The 26,226-nt window shown below is 39.2% G+C and overlaps 1 protein-coding gene across 2 annotated transcripts; it reads right to left on the reverse strand.

The window, feature by feature from the left end:
• Positions 1-812: 812 nt before the first annotated feature.
• Positions 813-25,994, reverse strand: emc2 (ER membrane protein complex subunit 2). 2 transcript variants are annotated; one of them, XR_013787415.1, is made up of 12 exons: positions 25,889-25,961; positions 24,517-24,630; positions 21,893-21,957; positions 18,926-19,011; positions 17,460-17,517; positions 11,349-11,434; positions 11,119-11,178; positions 8,420-8,501; positions 8,177-8,287; positions 7,553-7,648; positions 5,941-6,590; positions 1,441-2,005 (listed from the first exon to the last, which is right to left on the reverse strand). XR_013787415.1 is itself a non-coding variant. In XM_079470527.1 (11 exons), exons 1-11 carry the CDS (start codon positions 25,926-25,928, stop codon positions 1,919-1,921), a joined length of 894 nt encoding a protein of 297 aa, XP_079326653.1. In that variant the 5' UTR covers positions 25,929-25,994; the 3' UTR covers positions 813-1,918. The 2 variants fall into 2 exon arrangements, 1 of the variants encoding a protein (XP_079326653.1); XM_079470527.1 differs by lacking the exon at positions 7,553-7,648 and having other exon boundaries at positions 813-2,005; positions 5,941-6,045; positions 25,889-25,994.
• Between the last annotated feature and the right edge of the window lie 232 nt (positions 25,995-26,226).

A 26,226-nucleotide genomic window follows, 5' to 3' on the forward strand; every position in this document is an offset into this window, starting at 1 on the left:
TCTATCGCTTCTCTGGGTTTCCTGAGGTCGCATTATATGATCGTATTAATGGTGATTATTATCCTCTTTATTGATATTATCATACAAGCACACTGTGTGGCGCACGGGTGGGTTTAAACGAAGAACGTCGGGCTCCTAACCGCGGTTCTCTTCAGCTACGGACGGAGCACGAGAAGCTGGACGAATGATAACTACTAGTTTTAACGTTAGTTAAAGGGATAGTTCGCCCAAAAATTCTGTCATCATTTACTCACCCGCTTGACATTTCAAACCTGTGTGAGAAATGGGGTTCCAACTTTGTCACTATGAAATACGGGACAACATTTGACCTGCGCAGTGCCAGTTGGTATGTACATGACGTCATCACGTCTTAAATGCGTTTACTCTCTGATTTTAACACTGAAGTATTTTACTCGCACTGAATGTAGGTTCAAAGCAGCACTTGTCCTTAACACCATAACATGTCAGTGAAAAACAAGAGTCTGTCGATTTGTGAGGAGAGCAATCGCATCAAACTGAACACCTCAAAATTGCAACGAACCAAGTGGTGAGGTTTAGCTCAAGCGCTCATAAGGAAACCAATATCCTCTGAAAAGGTGTCTTCGGTAAAAAGGATAAATAATGTTAAGTAAAACTACAAAAGTCAAAGCCAGCTGCAGTCATGAAACACCAGCAATGTCCACCACCTGATAAATATCGCCCTGTAAATGGCAATGTTGCTCCTTTTGGTCTGTGTGCCATGTGTAATTCAGCCATTACAAATGTAGTGGAGTGAAGAGTACATGTACTACTATTCATGAAAGTAGTCAAGTAGAGAGTAAAAGTTGCTAATATCTTTAATACTCCGTACAACTACAAAGTAGCCAAAACTTAAGTACAGTTACATTTTCTCCAATACTTTACACCACTGCAAACTACATTCATGTTGCAATGAATGTTCGTAAACACTGCATTGTGCTGGTGTGCAAGCGTGTGACGCGGACTCAGAGTTCTGAGGTAGCGTGAGAGTGACAGATGCATGCTCTGCCGATTCAAAAACAAAGCCGTATTTACTTAACGTAAACTTATGCACGGCAGAGAGGCTGTGATTGGATGACAGGTGTAGGTAATATCATTCATGATCTGCTGTTGTTGCTTAAATCAGTGGTTAGATCAGCGAAGCGGTCAATAAAAACAGGACATGGAAAGTCACGAGCAGGAAAAATCTGGCAGGCTCAATATACAGGGTGTCCCGGCTAATACGAGATAGTTGGCAACCCTAAACAAAATACGATATTTTGAAGAATGTTGGTGACCAAACAACAGCAGTACCCATTGACCCATTGGTTTTGTGTCCGTACAATATATCTGAACGGGTACTGCTGTTCGGCTTTGTTTTCTGCAGAAGAAAGAAGTCTTTGGACCAGATAATTAATAAATGAAGACATGTAAATCGTTGTTGAAAAAAATGCAGTCCTTTATTTTTCTTTATGTTATTCTGTAGCATGTACAGATGGCATCGCTAGTCAAAGTCACATCTTTATTCTTTGTTAATATCACTCGCTAATCACAGCCTTAAATCTACAATGATCTTCAGAATTTGAAACGTTACGAAACACGGATTTTCCCTGCGCGCTCACGTCCATCGCAGACACGTTAGATTCCCCCAAATCAACCCAAATGTTAAGCTCTTAATAAATTAATAAAAGGAGTGCAGAAGTTTGGAAAAACAAAATGTGTGGAATGGCTGGGGGTGTATGAAGGCTGTCCAGGAACCTCAAACAATACAATGATGGATGAACAGATAGAGAGAGCGTAGGCCGGGGCGGTTGGGTGGTCTGGTCTGTGGGTGGTGGCAGTGGTGTACTGTAGTGAGCAGGGAGCGCTGCCATGATGTTGTGGTGACAGAGGTTGGGGGAATGGGGGACAGAGCTGAGGTTTAGGACATGGTGATCTGCATGGACTCAAGCATTTCCTCCACCGCCTTCACCGAGCATTTGTTCTCTTTCTTCCCACGGCCGGCCATCTAAAAGAAAGAGAGGGAGAGAAGGGTTGATGAAGGGACATTGTTGAATTTACAATGTTTTTGTATGCATTACTATTAACACAAACACTGCGGTACGTCAGACTCAATAACATGCTAATGCTAAAAGACAAGTATTTGCTCATGCCTATCATATCTCTTTTCATGAGCCGAGTTCCCAAAACTGTTCATCCTTTATTTTAAGAGGATGAAGAGCAATGACCGCTAGATGTGGTGCGATAAACCTCAAGGGTTTCATGCCAACTTTTTGGCCTCTGGCCTATCCTGCACTACTGTGGTAATTGAGATGCAGTCGCAGGTCTTCTTTCTCTCCTTGTTCGTCCCGTGAGAGCAAGTGGATTGAAGGGTTACTACGACCTAATGAGTCACATGCTCGCTCACGAAGACCCATTAGCCCTGAGTCCCCGTGGCCAAGTATACTTAGTCACGCTTTTTGCCACATCCGGTGTGACTCATCTGCTGAGATTCTGTCTGCCCGTCATACTGAACAAATTGACCATATCGGCCAAAGCACACTTCTCCATCCTCCCATCCAGTCATTGACACGACAGACCAATCCACTGAATGTTAAACGCTGTGCTCTGTATCTCTTCTCATCAGTCACCTCATAAGTCTGCAATATATTTCAGGCTCAAACTTTACTTTTCTGTCCAGTTATCATAGTTTTGTTAATATTTTAAAATTAGCTTTTCAATGTTTTCTTAGGAATTATTGCTTAATTTTTTACGTGCTATTGTAATTTTAAATTTTTATTTTATTATGTTTCAGTTAATAACTTTGGCCCCTTAACTTCATTTTTTTCAATTTATTGCCAAGTGAACATTTCTAATTTATATATATATATCTTTTATAGTGGATCTTTTATATTATATTTGATTTTAATTAACAGAGAAAAAAAATTCTCAATAATAACACGAACTCGTCCATCTAAAATATATGCACCATAAACATATTATATAGAAAAATACAAAAACAATATATGGAATATAAAAAAATGTAAAAGCATATTATTTGAAAACAAAAAATGCATGCATGAATTGTGTAAGTTTTATATATTTCAATAATTTCCATTGCTTCCATTTGATGGTATAAAGATGCAGCATAAAATAACTTTGCCAGAGTGTCTAAATATTCTCATAGGCTCATAAAATCACTCTGCACACAGGTTATGTAATCATGTAACTTGATACGTCACCAATGGGCTCTCAAATCAGAAGAAATGTTCTAATAGCAGTTTGCAAATTGCCTGGCCGAGCACTGATTCCTGTACAGTAAACAGCACTATTTCAAACAAAAAGGAGTGCCAGTGAACTCACTGGGTAAATATAAAGAAGCACATGAAGCATGGCAGAGAAAGCATGGCATTGGCGTTTCTGGACTTGGAAATGCATATACGTGTCCTCGCAAATCATTCACGAGTCCTGCTGGACGTATACACACACAGAGACAAATGTTATTTTCTTACCAGGAAACCTCGCTAGATTAATAGAGATGATATGTGGTCTGTGTGCCAAGCTGCTTTTCCCAGCATTCTCACAAAATCCCCATTGTGCAAGTGAGCTGTGTGGTTTCTCCTAAATGATGGATTCCATCACACTTGATTTTCAGACCAGCATAAAAGTTCAGAACTTCAATAAATGGTGCAGAGGACAACTCAATATTCACCAGTCCACTCAATGCGCAAAATAGATTTCACAGAATTTATGCATGCATACCCAATGCCTTTCATTATCAATATTGTTGCATTTGTTGGGGCCTTTTCGAAAGGGTAAATCTAATTCATCCCAAATTAAAAAATAATCTGAGTGCACATTCTATACCAAACTGACCACACTGTATCTCCGGCCCCTGCATCTACAGCATTACGCATCAGAAGTCCTTATTTGCATCCTTATCCATCAATGAGATGAGTCATCATTCTATGAAACGTGGAATGACGCAAGCCTTGACGGCAGCTAACTAGAATACTGTAACTAGAATACAATAATTCACAATTGATATCAATTGTGAATTATTAGTTCAAAATTGAGACAGGGACGAATTTCATGTATTTACTCTTGAAGTCACAAGAAGACAAATGCTAGGAAGAAGAGAGATGAGTCGAGGATATGCGATCAAATTCAATTCTAACAATTTAATTATTGTCAAAGAACTTCAATGTGGCCAGCATGTGACCTCTTCAGGTGCTCTGCACTTGCCTCATCTTAAATAAAGGTATGCTTACAGTGGCTCATACCTAGTGGTTGACCTCCGAAAGACCTCATCAATCAAAGCTATTCTGCTAGAGAGTGACTCAACTTCTCTTTGAAAGACCTCAGAAGTTCTTCAAAGCAAAGAATACGACAGGTTGACCTTCCAGCCTGCTGCATGACAAAATATAACTAAGGTGCTTTCAGGTACAGTATTCTGTGAAGGGCAAGGGATAGATGGCTCTTTCAGAACAGCCTTGGGTTAATTCTTTAACTGTGCCTTCAAAACTGTCCGCCTTGACCGACTATAACTCAAAGCTTTAGATGTACTTAATATAAAAGTTCTTAAACGGATAGTTCACCCAAAAATAAAATAATTTATTTACCCTTGTTCAAAACCTGTGTATGACTCTTCTGTGAAACACAAAAGAAGATGTTTTGAGAAATGTACATGAAGCTAATGGAAGTAAATGGAAGCTAATGTTATTTTGTCACTAACTTTCTTCAAAGTATGTTCTTTAGTGTTTGGCAGAATAAAGTCATACATGTTTGGATGACAAAAGGGTGAGTATATGAGGACAGTTTATTAAAAATTTTGGGGGGAACTATCCCTTTAAGCTTTGTCCTCATCGAAAAATGTTTGACGTGTAAGGTTATAGAGAACACGACTTTGGACCATCAGATTACACTGTGGAAGGGACTAGCCTATGCAATGCACTAAAATAGATACAAAAAAATGGACACATAATGATGGTCTTTGACTTTAAGAAAAAATTTCCACCCGTAACCAATGACGCTCTCGTAAGTGGAGTCTTTGCTCAAGCAGAATTTAGATCAGGTGATAAAGGAATTTAGAAAGAGAAACCCTCGATACATAGATAAAGTGAAGATAGAACGAGTGACATTAATAACCGTATTGGGTGGTCTGGAAATTCTAACAGAAAACTGGCCAAGTTTTAAAACACCCTCAGGATAACTTTGTAACCATGTACATGTAATCAGTCCCCTCAGCATTAATGGAAAGTTCCTGTTTATTCAAAAGTCCCCCCCCGTCCATGGTGCTGAGACACCCACCCTCATATAGAAGGGTTCAGTTCTAGAAAGTGTGACAACAGTCCTCCAACCACACAGGAAACACTTTAACAGTACCCACACGCTTGTGTGTGGCCCTTGATAGCCCCACTTGCTGAGTAAGGACCCCTTTATTACACTTAATAGTCAATGCTTGAATAAGCAATGAATGTCACGCTGATGGCAGTAGATTAGGAATACATCTATAATATTTATAGTCTGTGTACCATGGCAACAGTATAAACCACTTTAGTGATACCATTTGTGCTACACTTTAATTTTTCCTCTCTTTTGCTATCATTATTCCCTCCCTGTGCAGCCGTGGTGTGCATACTGCATACTTTCCCCTTCCTAACCCCCAAAGCCTGTGTTTGGCACCAGCTGTTATGCTTCATAGGGATAGTGGCGCTTTAACATGCAGACATAGAAAACAGCTGCGAAACACTATGCCAGGCCCTGTGGGCTTAAGTCAACATATTAGCTGCGCTCTGCCCAGGCACGCGCATCCAGTGCACAACCAGCGTGAAGGCATGGCATACTCTCACCGTCTGGTGATGTGCTCTACTGTCTGTGTATCAGATTGTGCCCTGGATCGGGGAAAAAGAGAAACCAGGCAGCCAACCAAACCACAATAACAGTAACTCATGAAGTTCTCACCTGATAGGCTCTGCTGATCTGAACGGTGGCCCATGCGGCGTATTTCACATTGTCCTTCTTGACCTTTGCGCTAACTTTTGGGCTGGCAGCGATGTGACTCGCCGACTGCAAGAGAGGAAGATAAAAAGAAAACGAACGAGAGTGAGACATACCACATTGATGGAGGAGACACGAAGCAGCCGTATTTACACAGCAGGGAGATACAGTTGGAATAGTTTATTCAAAATCTATAACTGAACTGTTTCTGTTACAAGGACTGTATCGCCATTCCTGGAAAGTGTCAATAACGCGTCATAGAGACAAATGCTCATGCTCCACCACTTAAAGCCCACATAATGGAAGGGCGGCTAAACCCAGACGCAATGGAGGGTATTTTTTAAAGGGTGGAAAATGTGAGGGTTTTGGGCCTGGCAGTGTAGTGAAAAGTCAGACCGCTGTGTCACTTATCATAGGCTGATGTGTCTTGCATCAGAGATATGCAGTGCTGACAGGGCTGGGCGTGTCTGGGAGGCGGCGTGTGAACGGCGTGGTGCAGCGTGAATCATGTTATCCAGCCGCGCAAAGATCTCCCTTCCACAACCACTAATCCTCCATCGTTCCCTCATTATTGCTGTTAGAGCAGCTCGGCAGGGCTCACAGGACTCTTTCATCTGGAACGTGAAAGTCTTTCCCCGTGAATGTGCTGAAACTTTAACTGCACACCAATCAGCTTCATCTGTATCTGACACCTTCTGGATTTTGGTGTGTGTATTTCATACTATATTTTGTATTATTGTCACCAGAAGCACGCTATCTGTTTCAAAACCAAGATAGCTGCCTAGATATACACCTGCCCTTCTATAAAAACATCCACAGTCAATGATAAAACAGTACGTTACATCTAGAGCTGCACCGATATATCAGCCAGTAATCGCTATCTGCCAAAAGTTTAAAAACAGGGCCGATATATCCTGTCGATGAAAAGAGAACAGGAAAATGCACTGAATTTGTGCTCTGTATATAGAAAATGTTAAGAAGGAAGTTCACCAGTTTGATGTTCAATATAAATAGTCATGATATGAATTAATAACATTCATCAAGTTAAGAAATATAAATTTTATCTTCAGAATAGTCATCAGAATAATCAGTATTGGTGGAGAAATTATGCATCAGAACATAGTTCTAGTATCTATTACAAGTGATATACACATGAGATAATCTTTTGATAATTATTAAAGTCACTATTAGTCAAGATTAAATTACTTGTATATTATTACAAAATGTAAAAATATTAAATAAAGGTTATATTTTTCAGAATCATTGTGTATGAAGAAAATCTCATTATTTGACTTGGCCTGTATGCTCTTCCGTACATACCTCTCAGTAATGAAATAATTATTCCTTCTTTGTGACGGGTACATTTGATGCCTTGATTTTGGCGAAACAAGGGATCTTAAAAGGCCGCATAATTAAGTTGCCGACCTTTTAAGAACAGCCTTCCGGCTTTCCCGTAAGGGATGTGCCTACGATACTGTAAAACACTGAATGCGGAGGCAGCATGCTATGTATTGAAACAGTTCGAACACTCGTGAGGTAGTTGTTTTTGGCAAGTCTCATCCTATTGGCCACATACCTGTGGAAAGGTAATTTACATTCAGTGTCTCCCTGTAGAGGGAGATCTCTCTCTGTTTTGTTGTGTTGACTTGCTTCCGTGCCTGCCTCTGCCAGCCTTGACACACATGCAAATCACACATCAAAGACAGCTGATGACCGTCGTGGCTCTGTGTTTGCACTACTGAGGCGTGCATGTGTGCGCGACCGTATGTTTGAATAGTGCGTCTGTGTGTGGCTCCCTGCACGCTCTGTTAGCCTTCTGCTCCTGGCTGGCTGTTTGTATTCATATGTCAAGAGTCACTTACAAATGATGCATTGGTGTTAATGGACAACTTCCTGTTTAAATAAATACAGATGAAAGGCTTATTCAGCGCAGATATTGCCGAAACCTCCTCAACGGAGCAACGTGTGAAAGAGCAGCGGACATTTCTCTTCCATTCTTTTTGTTGTCAAAGGTTTGTTTGTCTTTGGCATAAACACAGAAATGCCCCACAAAGGAACGAAAGGGTTACATTACAGCAAAATTATAACGGGGGGTTTTCCCAACACGGAAAATGGAAACGCAGAATGCGACTGGCCCTACGTGCACCAATTATGACCCCTGTATTCAGTGTTTGTTTGCTAAGTGCTATACAGATCTCACCATGTAAAGGCCGAACAAGGCCCTCATGTTTCTGTTGTTCAGCTTCAGTGCCTGCGTAAAATACTTCCTGGCCAGCTCGAGGTTTTCCAGCCCTCCTTGGGTGTACTTTACCTGCAAGAGATTGGAAAAGAATGAGAAAGGTAATGTTTTGTTATAAGCGTACTGACCTGGTTGAAAGTAGTTGACAAACGCTAGAAGGCAGAGTTATAGACTGTGAAGCATGGAAAAAGACATTTACTGTACCTCAGCGTACTGTTCGCAATACAGGTGATTGTGCGGGTTTGTCATCATCAGCTCTTCTAGACAAAACGCTGCTTTCGCATAACTGCAGGAATACAACAGACAAAAAATTAAGGTCACACATACTCTAAAACATTTCCCAGTAGCTTTGTGGCCGATTATGCAAAGCAAAGCTTAGTCTTGCTGACAGTCATAGACGGGACGGTCTGAGGTTTCCCTTTAATCAGCTTTTAAGAGGGTTAATGGAAATCTGTGTATGAATTCCCATATGGTCAAATGATGAATTCAGTTTTGCAACAGAGGTCGCAATTCTGCCCTAGTCCTCTTTTCCAGAACCTAAAAGATGAATGAGGGGCAAAAGCTGTGAGATTGTCATTGCATTTTTAGTCTGCCAATCTGTCCTTTCTTGGATGAGATCACTACTAAGCAGACTGCTGAGCTCTTGATCTTACGCTAATCTATAGTTCCATGTCTAAGACGCTTTCGACTAAATGAGAATACAGTACTACGGGCATGCACGTTTCCCATTCCCCTGACCAAATAACCAAACAATTTCACCAAGAACTGCAGGACCATTACAGCAAAGCCGCAAGACACAAAAATGAGCTCAATGTGTCCAGAGGCCAGTGACAAGGATGAAATGCTTGTTACCGCCTCTAACATCGACACGTTCCTAAAACCGCACAGCCTTTTCAGCTACTGTAAGCTAGGACTCCATTTCATTTCGTGCGAGGTCCACACATCTAGGCCCATGTCGTACGTGCTTGCGCACACAAATCTTTTTATCACAACACATCAAATCGTACAACAGACCTGGACCGCTTCCAACCTAGTTGTGGATGCTAATCTTGAGCAATCATACGGCTAGGAACTGGCAGAAAAAAGCGTGCTGACGTAAAGAAGGCTTTTTTTGGTGGAAAAAAAAGAGCGTTCGATTTACCAACTCGCACAAGATGATGAGCCTATCTAGCCATTTAGAAAATGTTCAGGGGACTTTGAAGAAAAAAGAGAGATGAGCGAGAGAGGAACACAGACAGTGAGAGAGTTTGAGAAAGCGAGCCAGTGAGGCTCAGAAGGTTGAAGGCTGCTTGCAATTACCATTTCCTCTCCATAAAGACTTTCAGATGTGATCTTGCTGTGCCATAAACTCTGGCAGAGTGGAGCGAAGAGTGAGAGAAAGAGATGGACAGATGGATCCAGAATCAGAGAAAGCAAAAAGGGCATCAACAAACGATATTCCTAACTCTAACACACCTGAGGATTACATGACACCTCATTTAGCACTATGGCCAAGGGACCAAGACCGCCATCTATTTCTTTAGACAGTGACAATCAGTTTCCAAATGTATTCAAATAATTTGTGTTTGCAAAGATGTTTTTTGTTATTCCATCATATATAATTATATTTAAGACAATCGTTTTACATTAAAAAAGAAAATTTGAACATGAATCTGTCATAGTTCAAAGCTGCTTAATCAGCTGGTTGGGTGGCGTTTGTTTCTCTTCAACTTGTTTTGACTGGTTAAAGGAACGGGTGGCACCTCATTCTCCTGGGAATTTATCTTTTTTCCCTTTTCATTTCTTTCACAGCGTAGACAAGGAGATAATACAAGTTTTGCCGGAAGAGGAGGAAAATGGAAAAAGGGAGTCTGTGACCTAAAATAAAAAAGGGATAAGGCAGAAGAGTGACATTGACACGCCTATAGATAGGGGGTTGTCAAAGAATGGTGTGATATTAGAAAAGTTGTGTTAAGCAGGCAGATAATCCTCACACCCCTGGATTTGCTACAGCAATAAAGCCCTTTACACAAAACCGTCTAATAAGCAACGCTCTCACCGAGGGCCCGCATTCCTACGGCTTGCGCCCTCTGACCGTGACAACGCACACTAACTCCCCGAAGCCCACCTTGCAGACAATAAGTCGAAAACAATTAAAGAAGAATGGAGGAGACAAGACATACACAAAGTTCCCTACAATCCTGATGCCTGGCAGAAAGTAACCTCTGGCAAAAGAGATATCAGCAGGGGAGCACAGTCTTTTCCCGGGAGTTGAAGAGGGGGCTCAAGGAACAAATCCTATTAAGGCCCTACTCCATGGGACAAACAGACACTGGGCTTTAAGAAGGGCCCCCTGGCTGAGACTGGCATTTCACTGGCTTTTACTCTGAAGCGTCCCACAGCTCAGCAGTAACCATCAGGCTTCAACGGAAGGTCCTGAGAATGAACTGAAAGTTTGCGGTGAATGTGACCTCGTAACCCTCGTAAACATCATGTTCCGGACAGACAACTTCTGGATATTTTGTTGACACCTTGGTGTTTGGGGATTTACTTATAATGACACACAATAACATTTTGGGATTTTACAATGTAATAGAAGTAATTCTGTATAATGTTGATTTCTACGTTGTTTTATTGTTTAATTTACGTTGAATAATACATACACAAACACTTGTTTCTTGTCTTACGGGAAAGATCTCTGTGTTCACACATATACACCATGTCAATCAAAAAACTGTCATAGTCATACACTTAAATGAGACTTTTTTGTTTATATAATTTCTACATAAATGGAAACATTAATCAAACTATCAACTTCTCGACCATTCTCAGCAGTTTCCAAAAGAGCAACGATCCTATCGCGCCCCGACTTTAAGGAGGTATAACAAAGACGGAACTAATAAAACAAAGTGAGGAATCATTACTCATGCTCGTTGATGTAGAGTTCGGACAGCTCATGCCATGCTTCCTGGTCTCCCACAAACCTGCAAGACAGAAGAGTGGTCGTTAGCTCATCAGAAAGGCCACTTGGGACAAAAGGGGGAAGGGAAGGCTTGGGGGGGCAATCTCAATCACATGCAAAACCACTTTTAATTAAAAAGTGGAGGGGAAGGGGAGGAGAACGGGGGTCTAAATCCTCTTGTAAAACACTCACTGCTCCAAATATTCGTTGAGCTCACGAATGGCTTCGCTGCTTTTGCCCTGTGCTCGCAGGATGGAGATCTTACGCTTCCGTGCTGCCTGTGGGTTGACATCACAGAGGATTAAGGCTTTAGTGTTTCAAGTGTTTGTTTGGAACAGAAAAAGCAAATAGTGAAAGAGGGATGTAAAATGATCATAGTATTGTGTGAGCTGAAGGAATCGCCAAATCCCCCAGGGTTCTGTTGTTATGAGCCCTAGACAGTAGGAACAGCAGAGGCACTCAAATCTAAAATCTAGAACTTTCTCAAATTTGATAAAACATGGCATTAGACAACCAAGACGTTGCGTTTGATGCTATATCAAAATAACGTGTTGTTTTAATTCTCAGTACTGCTATGATGTAACGCAACATTTTCACATTTTAATCTTTTTATTGTTTAATCTATCCAAAAATACAATACAACACAATAAGTGTTAAACAACATCCAAAATAGCCTACCAGACTTTTGGCAGACATTTTATTCAAAGTGCATTCAAAGTAAAATGTTACATGCGTTTCCTTAGATGTGTGTTATATAGCTTTAAACACCGTGATACTTTGATCTGGATTTCGATTTAAAGTAACAGACATCATGAGTGCGTGTCAAACGTGCCGGGCGCTGCTGCAGTTCGGCCTTCCTCCCCCGAGGCTGTGTTGTAATAAACAGCCTTGCACTATAAGACCATCCAATACGTTTCCCTGAAAGCATATTATTACCGACACGCTACATCCAAGTCATAAGTAATATACCAGCAGATACAGAAGAGTAATGTCTTTATCAGATTAGAAAGCTTGCGGATTCTGGCGTGCGAAGCATCTGCTTTCTGATGAGGGACAGGCGAGGATGCTGCTCGCTCGAATGGGAGAAGATAAGTGAAGACTCAACTTATTTAAGTGGTGCAAACAGCCCGCTGCCAAAGAGCCGTGGGCCATATGTATTCACATAAACGTTTTCATCAGCCACAAAATAACGCACGCCTTGTTCCAACGCAGAAGTGACCTTCAGGCGGATTAGAATCTCATCAATCTGAATCAGAAAGTATTACGCTGGTTTCAACGTCTTTTCCAGGGCCGCTTCTTTCCCTTTGCTGGTAAAAAGAGACCGAGATGCAGAAGCTTTACCATTAGAAGAGAACCTCTCTGCCCTAGATATTATTTATAGACTGGCACTTGATAAAGTGGGTCTTCCCTGCTACCACAGCACGGACCAAACCCCATCAAGCTGGGCATGAGTCACGTCTGAAAGGCCATAAATCTGCAACTGCTATGATACTACCGTCACTCAAAATCCACTTATCCATCAACAAGGCAGCCAAACGAACCTGCTTTCACTTGCTGCTTTAAGCAGAGACACACAAAAAACGAAGCCGATGAGCTGCCAAACCTAAACTATACACGAGTCTGATAGTACTTACTGGATCAGTAGAAGATGTGGTTTCACATTTCTGGACTATAGATGACAGGTAAAATAAGGCCGTAGCTGTTTAACCTCAAGCACTATTTCTGTATTGCCATACAACTTCATCCTCAGAACGAATTTAAAGAAACTATGGAACGAAACCAAACAACCATTTAAAATAGTTTAAGCTATCAAATTTTATTGCGTATGTTCACTCACTTTACTTTTTTGTACTTTGTGCCAAACAAGGTGGAAGACCACCGGTCATGAACTGGGCCCAATATCTGTATTTTGTTTCCTCTTCGAGCACTTGGGAGCGATAGAAACATACAGAGGCTTACGAAACTTGATTAAACAGAGCTATTCCAAGATATTCCACTCTCTTTTCCTCCCTCCCGATGTGATCCAGATCATCTCGTTTTCATGCTCCTCATGAGTGTTTTTGAGTGGCTCTCATGCTGAAGGACCTGGCTGTCTCTATCAACCCCTGGCTCCACTTTCCCAAGCGGTCAGACTGCCGTTAAGAGTCCACCTCCAGGGATTGCATAGACGGCCATCGTTCCCACAGGGTGAAGAGGAGCCGACTTGCAGGGCTGTGGTATACCGACATGACCTGACTTCAAAATCACCCTCAAATAAAAGAATGACCTGCTACTGGTTTTAAAGGGATAGTACACCACAAAATGAAAATTCTGTCATCATGTACTCATCCTCTTGTCTTGCCTCTTGTAGTTTATTTTGTCTGCAGAACACAAAAAAAGGTATTTTGAAGAAAGTTGTGAACCGAACAGCGCTGGCACCCATTCACTTCTATAGTATGGACACAAAACCAATGCAAGTGAATAGGTGCCATCACAGTTCGGTTAACAATTTTTTTTTTAAATCTCTTCTGTGTTTTGCGGAGGCTGAGTAAATGTTGACAGAATCATTTTAAAGGGATAGTTCACCCAGAAATAGAACTTATGTCATCATTTACTCTCCATATTTTTTCTAATGCATACGTTTAGTAGAACACAATTTTAAAAGAAGGGTTACACTTACAATAAATGTGAATGTCTGCTCACAATGTCAATCACAAGCCTTAAATTTTAGCGTCTGACAAAGTGAGTTACTATTTACTTTCGTTGATAAAAAAGAAAAGCCGTCATTGTTCTTCCAATTTTCTACTATTGTGTTGAACAAAAAAAGTAATGATGTCATTTTTGGGTGAACTTTCCCTTTTGCAAAATGTCAGTTTAGACGAAATTTGAGCTAGTTTAGATTACATTTCTTAATGTTCTTGAACTTTAAAAACTTACAACTGTGTGTAATTCTAAGGGTAGAGCTCAGGGGGACTCTCATTGACCTCAATTGCTTTCACAAGCAAAATCATGTTTATCTTGTTAAATGATAGGCAGGGTGAAAGTGCTGAAAATCAAATAAGCCTGTCAATCGCAGAGAATATAAACATATTATTACTACCTTTAAATTTTAGCATGGGAAGACCACTTAAAAAAAAAAGTTGCTGCTGGTGTGGTGGAATAAAAAAAGATATATATGACAAAAATGATGCAACAATGCATTAGCAAATGATTCATCAAAGAAACTAATCAGAGAGAGACAATCATATCGATAGACAAAATGCGCCAGGAAGAATTCTTCCAAATCATTGCTGTAGGTATTGAACCATAATGAGCGATGTAAGGTCTAGGAGTTCGAACATTTTTTGGACACCGCCATGGCAGAGAAACCTTGAGCAATTTTTGTTGATTCAACAATTCTGGTTAATGGGTACCACATCTATTCCACAGCCTATAATTACAACAGTTCAGTTTCCAATCTCAGCCCCGCATGCTGGGATGCCTCACAAGTCCTTACAGTAGTCGCCAATTTTCCGCCATTTTTCTTGGACTGTGCCCTTGTCCCATTCCACTGATCATGTTAAAAAAACACCCTTTAGATAAGCCTTGCCACCACCAAACATTTACAGACAGGTGACCTAGATGATGTCATCTCCCACACAACCTCTGCCACCTTGCCCACTAACCAGACAAAGAGAGATGGATTGTGGGACTAAACGGTCTTGTCGACACTGCAAAAGGGCTCTTATTTTATTCCATTCCCTCCCGATTTCAAGGGGAGGAGGCTTGAGTTTATAGATCAGGAAAGAGGAATTCCATTTGGGTCCATCAACGAAATCTGGACTGAACCTAATTGTGTCCGGGTAGGGTGGTTCACATGGTGCCTGCCTACAACATTTCCACAAGAGGGGTGCATCCTACCAAACCCACGGTCAAGCGTGGGTGTGAAGATAACATGTGGGAATTTCATGCTTTTCACAGCAAAAAAAATAAGCTTCACTGATGGTCTGTTTTGGTCTTTTATAGGTGTGATATCATCAGGAGGCTTTTGTGGGATTTCCCAGAGAGCCACCAAAATCAAGTTAAAACCAGATCGGATCCTGAACGAACGCAGTCACACAATCCCACAGCATGACATTTCACAGTTCCTGCGATGAAGCGAGGGTTTAAGAGTCCAAGTGTCCCGTCAGCCCATTTCACTTCATTTCCCAGACTTCCTGGTGCAAAAATGATGGCTGTCTAAGTGATCATTCACAAACGCACATTTCCCTTCTAGATGACGGCTGCACACATTTTCTGAAAGAGACTGGTGAGGTAATGAGACGTGGTTGGACACTATTTTCCAGCAATTTTCCTGCTTAACTGTGTGTAAAAGGATCATTTCATTAAACTGATGATGACAATTCACATTAGAAAATTTGGTTAAATGACAGATCCTCTAACAGTATGTGGAGAGAAAATATAATTTGGCACATTCAACCTTTTTCCAAGTCAAAGCATAATTATTATCACAGTTTCGGATTATCTTAAAAAAAAAAGAGGAAAACTTTCTAAGGTTCCATCTGTTAACATTAGTTAATATACATACCGGTAAGTTATTTTAACAGCACAAATAATTTTTTGTCAGTAAACACTTGTTTAGCGTTCTTAAAAATTGACTCATTGAGTATAAATAAATGCCAAGAATATATTAGTAAATGGTGAAATTTGAAGTAGTAATGCTGTAAAAGTATTGTTCATTCACATTGACTGATGTTAAAATAAAGAATCTTAAAGTGCAGTGTAACCCAAAAAATTATTTCCAAAAAGGCCTGTGGTTAACATGTTTACAATAAGTGTATGTAAACACTGAATTTTACAAATTATTCTTCCCTGCAGGTGTTCAGTAACAGGATATCACATTTTTCCTGATGGTTTTCATTACTGCGGCAGGCAAGGGTCACATGAAATGCAACACTTTGACAGGGACATTTACAAAATCACACTACTGCCACTTTTTTCCTACAAATGTGTTTTGCTTGGAAAACACCAGGACAAAAACGCATTTCTCAGAGGGAACATTTGTCTCATATCTTGTAAATGTTAACAGAGGGGCAAAGCGATATGATTACTAGATTGTAAAGAGTAATGTAACCACAGTGGTTTGATGATATCCTTTTCACGCCATTCTTCTCAACTGCCTATTTACACGCCGTTAAATATGCTCGCAATTTAAACCCTGATCATGGGAATAGGCAGAGTGCCGGTAAAAATGCATGAAAAAACAAACAGAGCAGACCTTTAGCTTTCAGAAGAAGAAAGACGGATTGGTCCAACGGCAAACGATTAAAGTTAAATAAATATCAATAGTAATAATGTAATAAAAAAAGGAGACAGGCGGTAAATGCTCTCAATAAAATGTCAATTATTATGCCTGGTAACAGTGCGAAAATTTTTACATTTACATCTACACAGGACGCGACCTGCGCGACGCATACGGTGTAGACACAGTGTAAGGCAAACAAACATTGTAAGTATACCTCTGCCTACCCAAACTGCTTTTAAAATGTGAATTTAACACTATGAAGCACTCAATCCACAATAAACTAACACCATAAGGAGACTTTGAAACATTGATGACAAACAGTATTGCCTTTTCCTTCCAGTGACTCTCGGTTAGTGTTAATGGTAAGGATTCTGCATGTGAGAGCTACAAACAGGCAAACAATAAGATGTAGAATAAACAAAAGACTCTTAGTTTTCTTTGCCAGTGCAGAAAAAATGTTACAAAAAAAGTCTATGTGTAAAACAGCATAAAATATATAATGTGTGTTTTAAGCCAAAAAAAATACAGTAGGGTTATGAACCATCATTTCATGGTGATCCATGCAAGTCCTTATGTGAGAGACAATGTGTTTAAGGTAGGAACAAATTGGACAAACACTCAACATAACGTTATATATATTAAGTGAAAACAATTTGTGTGCGTTTTACCAAGACTAGAAAAATCAATAGTAATACTTACCGTAATACTTTAAATAATAAATAAGTTAAGACTGAAACGCAAACAGTAAGTTACCTAAAGATTAAATGTTTCAAAAATGAGGGAAATTATAAAATGAGATTAATTGAGAAGCCCTCAACGGGGCCTCAGTACAAGAGATAAAACCCTATCTTCAAAAGAAAAGCCATTTATTTATTCTGGTTTAATCCACTTGAAGTCCATAAATCAATGGTCTTTGTGTGTGTGTTATTTTGGGATGGGGTTCAGGTCACTGAGGGAAGAGAAAGTTTTATATGTGCTACAGACCAGTTAAACAAATATAAAAGGTACATTTCAGGAAGTTTCAAAATTTTTTTGCTTACCGTATTAGTCGGGTCATCCTGCAGTATCGAGTCGTACAGCTTGTTGGCGTCCTCATACCTTTACCGGCAAAGAGAGATCACGTTTTAGCAAAATCAACAGAACGTCGCTCATATGAAATTAGGTAGTAGGGATATCAGATACAATTTTCACAGTAACCAACTTTTTGTATACACAGCGCCGGGTTCCTATAGTGACCGAAAATACGTTTTCTGTGCGTATCTAAGGGGCAGAAATAAACAGTCATTATCGTAGCAGCTCAAATGGCCGGTTTTGTTAAAGGTTTACTAGCTCGCCGAAGTGAGTAATCCACAAACATGATTGCCTGCACTTTCATTTACCTCTAAACAAATCAGCCTGCACGTCCACCACAAATCAGGCATCGTTTCTGAGAGCCGTTTGCTTAAAAAGCCTTCCAAGGAGACACGTATATGAGTTACAGATGTCAAAAAAACAAATAAATACTCTCCTCAAATCACATCAGAGCATCGGCCTCTTCAACCTGAACCGAGGCTTGGAGAGCGTCGCGTGTTTATGAATTACAATGCTTAACTCATAAAGTGTATTCTGAGTAATGGAGCGAATGATGCCACAGGCACTTCACTTGTCATGTTGAATAAGCGTGGCGGGATGAAATTGAGCTCGATTTTTTTTATTAGGGACAACCTGCGAAGCTAATGCTAACGCAGCCAAACCCACGGCCTTATGATCAAAACCGGTTTCAGCCCTCAACCAACAACAGAAGCAGCTCTGGTTCCCATTATCATCGAGTTCCTACGCCACTCCTTCTCTCACATCCACATTAGAGCTCAATCACTCTCTGGCACATATCATACGGCACCAGCCGCTTTGACTTACTCTGTTTACGTAGGATCGAACTTTGTGGGAGCGGGGAGGCCGAGCGTCTGATGCCAATTAGACCCAAATTTGCAGTTTATTTAATACAGCAAATTTGACTGCGCAGGAGTGATCACTTACAATTATGAAACGACTCCTGGCGTAAGCGATAAACAAGTCGACGATATGGTGACCAGACCGAACAGACCTGAAATCCTTTTGAAATTCTATACATTAACATAAATTTACCACTGCCGTAATTGTTTGCTCAAAAGTAGATGGAGAGCAAAATTCTCTAGCAGAAAAAACACAGGCCTAGGTTTGTGAGAGCGCATGTGTTTACAGGTCTGGTCTGGCTTGTTCACCCAACCAGGGAGTTAAAAAAAGAGGGGTGGGGGGTTCATCGAAATAATATCGGGAAAGACCGGAATTCCTCGCTCAGGCAAAAGAGCCACAGGACTACAAAAGGCTAAACCCACTTCTCTCGCTTTCCCACTTAGTAGAAGCGACGGTGGCTTGAAAAATAAACAGCCTCCCTCACCACGTATCCTGCAGCTCACGTCCCAGAACCCCCCACCACTGCAGCCTCTCCAAGGCTGTGGTGTTGAGAGGGTGCTGCGGTGTATCATACCTCTCCAGAGCCTCCAGCCGCATCCCTGCTAATCGCTTCACTCTGTGACTGTCTGGAAACTGCCTCTTCAGCTCCTGCAGACAACTCTATGCAAAGAACAACAACAACAGCGAGAATGATGATTTGAGCATGTCCATAAAACAGCAAAACACAATTCACAATGTTAACATAAACCAAGTTAACTTTGAAATTGAAATGTCTGGGCAATTCCAGCTTTTGGGTGTAACTTTTCAAGTCAAAACTTGAAATAAAAATGACCATAGAATGTATTTATTATCAATATATTGAATCGTCTGTTTATTTTTTACTAAACCCCTGATGATAGAGTCTAGACATCAGGGAAATACCAGTCAATGCATAAGTTTTCTATTTAAAAAGAAAGAAAAAATATCATTCGTAATGGATGTGACTAAAAAAGGATACATACTTCTAACATTGAATGGATTGTGAATTGAAATGTACAAACCAGAAGCAATAATACCAAACAAACGGAGAAGGGATGACTCTTCATAGACCACAAAATAGTTACTACATTTTACTATTATTTTCATGTGCCCATTTATGAGGAATATGGGCTGTTATGGATGTGACAGTTCACTTACCAGACTATGGAAAACTATGCTTTGAAAACACACCAAAAATGCTGTAAAAACTTCACATGGGTATTAAAACACCACGTGACCTATCAGTATGGTAAAAACTTTTCATTTTAAGATTGGCATTTGCATGGAATTGCCTGTGTAACATCTGCAACCCTAGCGTCCAGACAAATTGCCTCAAAACAAGTTGTGTCACCAACAGAGAAGTAGCACAAATAACCAATAGTTAAAACTTTTTTTAAATTCAGATTTCTGTTGATAATTCTCTAAGAAATAATTTTTATTTTACTATAATTTTATAGTAAAGGACCCATTCTTTGCTGTTTTTGAGGCTTCGGTTATGTTTTTTGGGTGTTTAACAATGGATTTTCATGTTTCTAATTAACAAAAAAAACTTTACATTTAACATATTTCAGATCTTTTGTTCACCGCTTCTTATAAAAAACAAATGGATTTCTTCCAGTCTATATAAAGTCCCTCGCTTCTCAGGCGGTTGTGATTGGTTGGTGCCCCTCTCAGTGCACCTGTATTCATAAACTTTTAGCAATAAACAGTAACAATGGCGTCAACTTCAATTTATCAGTTAAAAACATGCAGATCGATCGAAGTGTAACAGAGGTCTGCTAGTGCATGTTCAAATGTCAATCTTTGTTAGAGATAAAAAAAATCCTACTATGGCGAGGGAAATGACACCGGACCAAATGGCGTCAGACCGGTTATATTAATTAACACTAATAACAGAAGCGTTAGTTTTGCCTTGGAATATTGGACCCGAGTTGGATAAAAAAAACAAGCAGAATGACCAGGAGACCAGCAAGCAGGACTTAAAAGGACCTTACGTAGAAGTGTTTTAGAGGTAGGCTATACACGCACACAATATCAGTGTATTACACAAAACAGCTTTCACAGCTGTTAAAGTTAAAGTCATGGAAGCTGTTATTTGACCGTTGGTTATCTTAGAATGTGTGTAGCGGAATTCTTATTATCAGCAACGTGAGTAGTTTAGCTTGTAGCTCAGTCAAATGTTTACAATGATTTTTCATAGTCAGGTAAGTGCCATTTTCAGGATTGCCATATTCATAACGGTCCGTATTCCTCATAAATGGACACATGACTGGACAATAAAGTGATTATTTTATGTTCTATAAAGAGGCATCCCTTCTCCATTCATTGGGTATTATTGCTTCAGGATTGTGCATTTTATTTCACAGAAATCCTACAAAGTTTGTCATCTCCCAAAAACCGCATCCTTTTTTGTCGCATGTTTATTCCGTTTGTTAAAATAGAAAATGTGTTCATAGACTGACATTTTTTTTATGTTTAGACTATCAACAAGGGTTTATTAAAATATAAAAAGATGGTTCAATATATTTGTAGCAAATTCATTCTTTGAGCATTTTTATGTCACGTCCATAACGCAAAATATCACGTCAATAACGTTGGAATTGCCCAGAGGGCTTTAGTCAGTTCCAGCCGTTCTCTGTAGTCCGTGAAAAGCAAATTCTGTTACAGACAATATCTCGCTTAGCACTGAACTTTGAGCTTTATCATTTTGCATGTATTGTTTATGCTCTAACAGCAACATTACACACTAACTAAAGGTTGAAAAATGGGATCTTTAATATAATGAAAAGCCCTCAAAAATCATCTTTCAGGGTGATGAAATGTGGGATGTCAATTTTTCACCCACAAGGTTTAAAACTTTATAGACCTACTCTAAAAAGTGTGATGTGACTAGTCTGACAAGACAATATTACAGGGAAGGTTTCTGCTGACCATAAAGTGAAACAGTAACTTTCCTGATCGTGGGTGCCATGATAAACAGGTCGGCCATACAGCTGTGAGGGAAGACGTGAAAAATTGCAAGTGACGTGGGTGAGAATTTAGAACGCTGCACAGCGGGATCCCACAATTCCACACTGGCTACTATAAAAGTCAGAGGCAGGATGCTACTTTTACCAGCTCTTTCCCTCCGAGATGAACTGGGTCCTTTTTTTACACACTCATGACTTGGTGAGGAATGGTTACTGTCAATTCCAATGTTTTTCTGGTTCGGATGGAAAGTTTGCTCTGTGGCTTAACCCGACTGACCCATAATGCTCACAGGCGTTTTTTCCTGCTGTTTTCCTAGCCACTGCTAGGAACCTCCGAAATGGACTACTTTACGTTTTTATAGTGTTATATTTACTGTCCTTTTAAACCGTTTCCTAAACGTCTCTAAAAAGAACAGACAAAATGTGTTTTTATGTTTTTAAATTATTTTAGATTTGGCAAGCAGGGTGAAAAGCTCATTTTGTGGTGGCTGATGTGGAGCAGGTGAGCAAGACGAAAGGAGAAAGAAAGTCACTGAAGCATAACAGAAACTTACCCAAGCCAAATCGTCCCGACTGCAGTCCAGCGCCGCGATCATCACCTGCTCATAAATTATCCAAACTGGGTAGAGGAGACAAGCATACAGCAATACCACATTAGCAGGCCTATTTTTCAACCTTGTAGCAAAAATGATGAATGAACATACAGCCCATTTGAACTCAAGCAAACTGTGACGTTTCATTAGCAAAAGACCATCTTAAACATCCATCAGTAACAGAGTTTATCTTCGTAATCTCTGGGTGTGGACGAGCTGGCAGGTCTTATGGAAACGGTCAAGAAATTCACACAACGATGCCAAATAAAACCTGGACGACGAATTTTGACAAGAAAACCTTCATGTCATGACATGTTACATGCTGAAATTAAGCACCTATTCGCTGATACTTTGTTTCTTAAATATAATGTGCACATTAATTGCAAAATCTATTTTTTTATTTGTGTGACAGAGTTGACACCATTAACACAATTTATAAAAAATATTCTATATGTATTATATTATATATATATAGAATTCACAGGAGCTTTTGTGACCTTGGTGATCTTATCTTTACCTTAAGTTCTGTTATTTCTGATATAAGTACTATTTAATTAAAACTCCATAACAGACAAGAGTTTCGGCAAGCATGCTCACATCTATTGGCAGAATGATTTCAAAAGTGTTAATTGAAAAAGAACAATACAAATCAGCAGAATAAGAAAAACTGATATGCCAAAACAAACAAACGCCTGGAGTTTATTTTTCAGTTTTTATGATTCCAAGTCGTGCTTTGATAATTACCATCTTGTTTCACAGCCAGTTTAAGAGCTGGTTTCAATAAAAGCAAGCTGTGTAATTTGTTTAGCCTGCTCTTTTAAGACGGTATGAATCATAAAGACAACAACAAAAAAGTAGACGAAAAAGCTACATCATGAATCAATCAAATCCATCATGAACCAATAAAAATCCATCGTGAATCAATAAAATGCAACTAGTCATCACACAGCAAGTGCTTGAATTCCCAATTTCACTACATTCAGACATTTATGTGAGAGAACAAGGTCTATTCGCAAAATGTTCACTTATCTTTTCGTGATTAGATAACAGACCCTATCCAGATTGAAACACTTCCTAGAGCCACGAAAACATTATTATTTTGTTTGCTTGTACGAGTACATGCATCACTGTAAATATCTTTCTAAGGGCAATCTGGCAACTTGTGACTTGGCTCCTTCATTGTTGTTTGCAAAGATTCCTCAACAAGTGGTGATGTTCTCTGACAAAGCATCCAAGATACTTTTAATAATAGTTATTTGAGATTACATGTGGTTTTAAAACAAATGGCATGAATTCAATTTGAATAGAAAAGAGCTCAATTTCTACAATTGGTAAACCACAATTGTCATCTATGAAGTGAGTTTTAGAGCCAATATCAAGGACTGAATCACCTCTGAGATAATAATTTTAGCTGAAAGGAGTCTTGGCTTTACTGGCTATGTTTGACAACATGACTGCAAGACTTCATCTGCTTGTCTGGATTGGAAAGAGAAGCTTACTGACCAAAGCAAATAAAGAAAAAGCCATCTGAAATTTGTCTGCCATATAAACCCATATTCATTTAATAAGAAAAGCTGAAAAGTCTCTTTTGTTATTGAGCCTTCAGAGACAAACCAAGACCAGAGAAAATACAAATTGTGTTATTTTATAATCATCTGCAATAGTTTTATTCATAAGGTCAGACATTACGGAACAAAACATTACTTCCACAACCTCCAATAGCATACTAGATGTAGATGTACATAGACTAGATTTTACATAATAGTAATAACCTAGTGTAAAGGTCAAATTGTTAAAATTACTAACTTAATTAGCTAAGTTAAGTAACGTGTAATTTAGCTAATGTCAAGTGAAATGTATGCCAAAAACATACATAACACAAGTGCATGCAGACACTCAACTGGCGCATGCTAACATGCCCTCAAGGTTGAAGAAAAGAAACTCCTGTATGCAAGGTCAAAACTCAATGCTCAAGGTTTTATGCGTCATTTCGAGTGAGTCATCCTTTTAGTGAAGTGAATTCACTGGCTGATTAAGTCTATGATTCATACAGATGACTCCTGCATTTCAATTAAGTGCCAACTCAGTTTGACTGGGTATGAGTATGATACTTCTGGCCATCACTATTCATATAACAGAATTTTTGTCCAAAACAATTTAGAGAGCATTAAAGGAATACATGTGCACTAAGCGGCTTTGCAAGTCGAACCCATAACATACAGGAATGTTTTTAATAGATAAAACGAAAATGACTATTCACTCAAATGAGAATTGTGCGCTAGAGAAATTCGGCTAAACATGTTCTTGCACTAAACTGCACTGGACTGACATTTTTTGACTCAAAAGACATGGCTGCATTTCAAAATTATAATATTAAGTTATATTAAATGCAGAATACCATGCATCTCATATTGCTGAATTTATTAAGCTAATATTTATTTAAGGACTGTCTGTTAGAAGTCTGCCTTTGAAAACAAAGTAATTTACTTCAAGAGCATTGCAAATGAGAATGCAATGGAGACAAGACTGAAGGTTCTTCTCGTGCATGGCTTTGTTTTTGTTTGGAAGACACTGATTGTACTTACTGTCATCTCCCAGTTTAGATGAATGCTCATTAATCAGCTCTTCACCGACATCCACAATCTGCTCACTGTTTCTGTAATTCTCTTCTCTCCACTTACGGAGTTTGTCACGCATCTCTGAAATGTAATAAAGAAACGCATTAGCTCTCTCATTTTTTTTCATAAATGATTTATTATTATTATAGATTCCATTTTCTTTATTAATCTGACTGCTTTGTTTTAGCAATTAAGTGATCCATTAGACTGAAATGTCTCAGGACTCAGTCCTCCATCTTGTCTCTTGATAAATCACCTTTTCAAAATAAACTACATAAGAATAAAACACCTTTTCAATTGCAATCATTCATTTAACGGACAGATAAATAAAACACACACATGTGAAATACGTATACAGGGTGTGCACTGCTATACTTAAAAACAACAATGTCGTTTTTTCACTTTGGTATTTGTAGAAAAAATACATTAACCAAGCAAAATACAAGGATGGCTCTTTAATACACTTGCAAATGTATAACTCATATTGAATAAACTGTGAAACTCATTATATAAAACAGAATCCTAAACTCCTGTATATTTATAACCATTCATCATCCTAATTGCCAAAAAATAAACAATTCCCATGCAGGTATGTGCAAAAATACAATAATTACTTCAAAACAGCATGTTATAAATCTGTCACAGTTGGTTTTACGATAGTAAATCTACTATAGTAGATTTTTAAGAGTTGACATTTTTTTTCTTCTTTGCTTAGTGTACACATCTGTACATTTGGACAATGTACAAAAGCGCACACAATAAATATGATTAGAGACAGTGGGCATCAAAATGCTTATCAATGAATACATTTGGTGTATTACACAGACTGTGTCTGTTAGTGAATCAGCTGAATCGTTCTTATCTCTAGCTGTGAATGGTTAACAAGTAACGTTACATCAGCTTAAACACATCTGTTCTCAAATAAACTATGTAAAAAAAGTACATAAACTGAACCAAGACAAATAGTCAGAATAATCTTCAATGAAACAACTGTCTTGTGTTAGCTGACGTTCCTGGCAGTTTGCAATGATACAAACAGTCACAATGCTTTCAGAAATGATTTCACATTAAACACACAACTCATATTTTTGTAATATAATATAAAGCAAGGACAACACAGGATGTTGTTTTCCTAATAAACAGCTTTGCTACTAACGTTACACTGTAGAATCATAAGCTAACTGGCTACCTAGCATGCTATGCTGAATGAAAAGCTTAACCGTTAAAAGACTGAAATCACAAAGCGATAAAAAAAGCACACCGCGCGGATCGTGCAAAATGAATACACGGAAAACTGAAGCCATTACGATGCGTTGTTAACAAAAAACAAGTTATTTACCTTCCCAAGTGACATCATACAGCTCCGATATGGACGACATGTTTTCTATGCTCCCGCCTTCCTCTGCGCTGATTGGTGGATAGTCGTGACGTCAAGGGTTAACGCTCTAAAAGGGGTCAAAAGAAGGGCATAGGTCAAACCCAAACATGGGTCGTAAGGCTCAATCGATTTCTAGCCGTGTTTCTTTGTTTAATATGTATCTGTAAGTTTCGCTTTTAAAATAATGAGCCATCAGATAAGAACACTGGTTTTGAGAAGCGATTCATTGAATTAACATGTATTGTTGTTTGCCTATAAGTTATATTAACTGTGACTATATAAGATAATGTATGATAATA

This window comes from Barbatula barbatula (genome assembly GCF_947034865.1).
Source record: "Barbatula barbatula genome assembly, chromosome: 12".
Taxonomy (NCBI): domain Eukaryota; kingdom Metazoa; phylum Chordata; class Actinopteri; order Cypriniformes; family Nemacheilidae; genus Barbatula; species Barbatula barbatula.

Excerpts from the sequence above, each read along its gene's own strand:
- emc2 (XM_079470527.1), bottom strand. The coding sequence starts at position 25,928 with ATGTCGTCCATATCGGAGCTGTATGATGTCACTTGGGAAG. Across the intron at positions 24,631-25,888 it reads GTATGATGTCACTTGGGAAG|AGATGCGTGACAAACTCCGT; the intron begins GTAAATAACTTG and ends ATTACATTTCAG. Across the intron at positions 19,012-21,892 it reads GTCGGGACGATTTGGCTTGG|AGTTGTCTGCAGGAGCTGAA; the intron begins GTAAGTTTCTGT and ends TTCTTTGCATAG.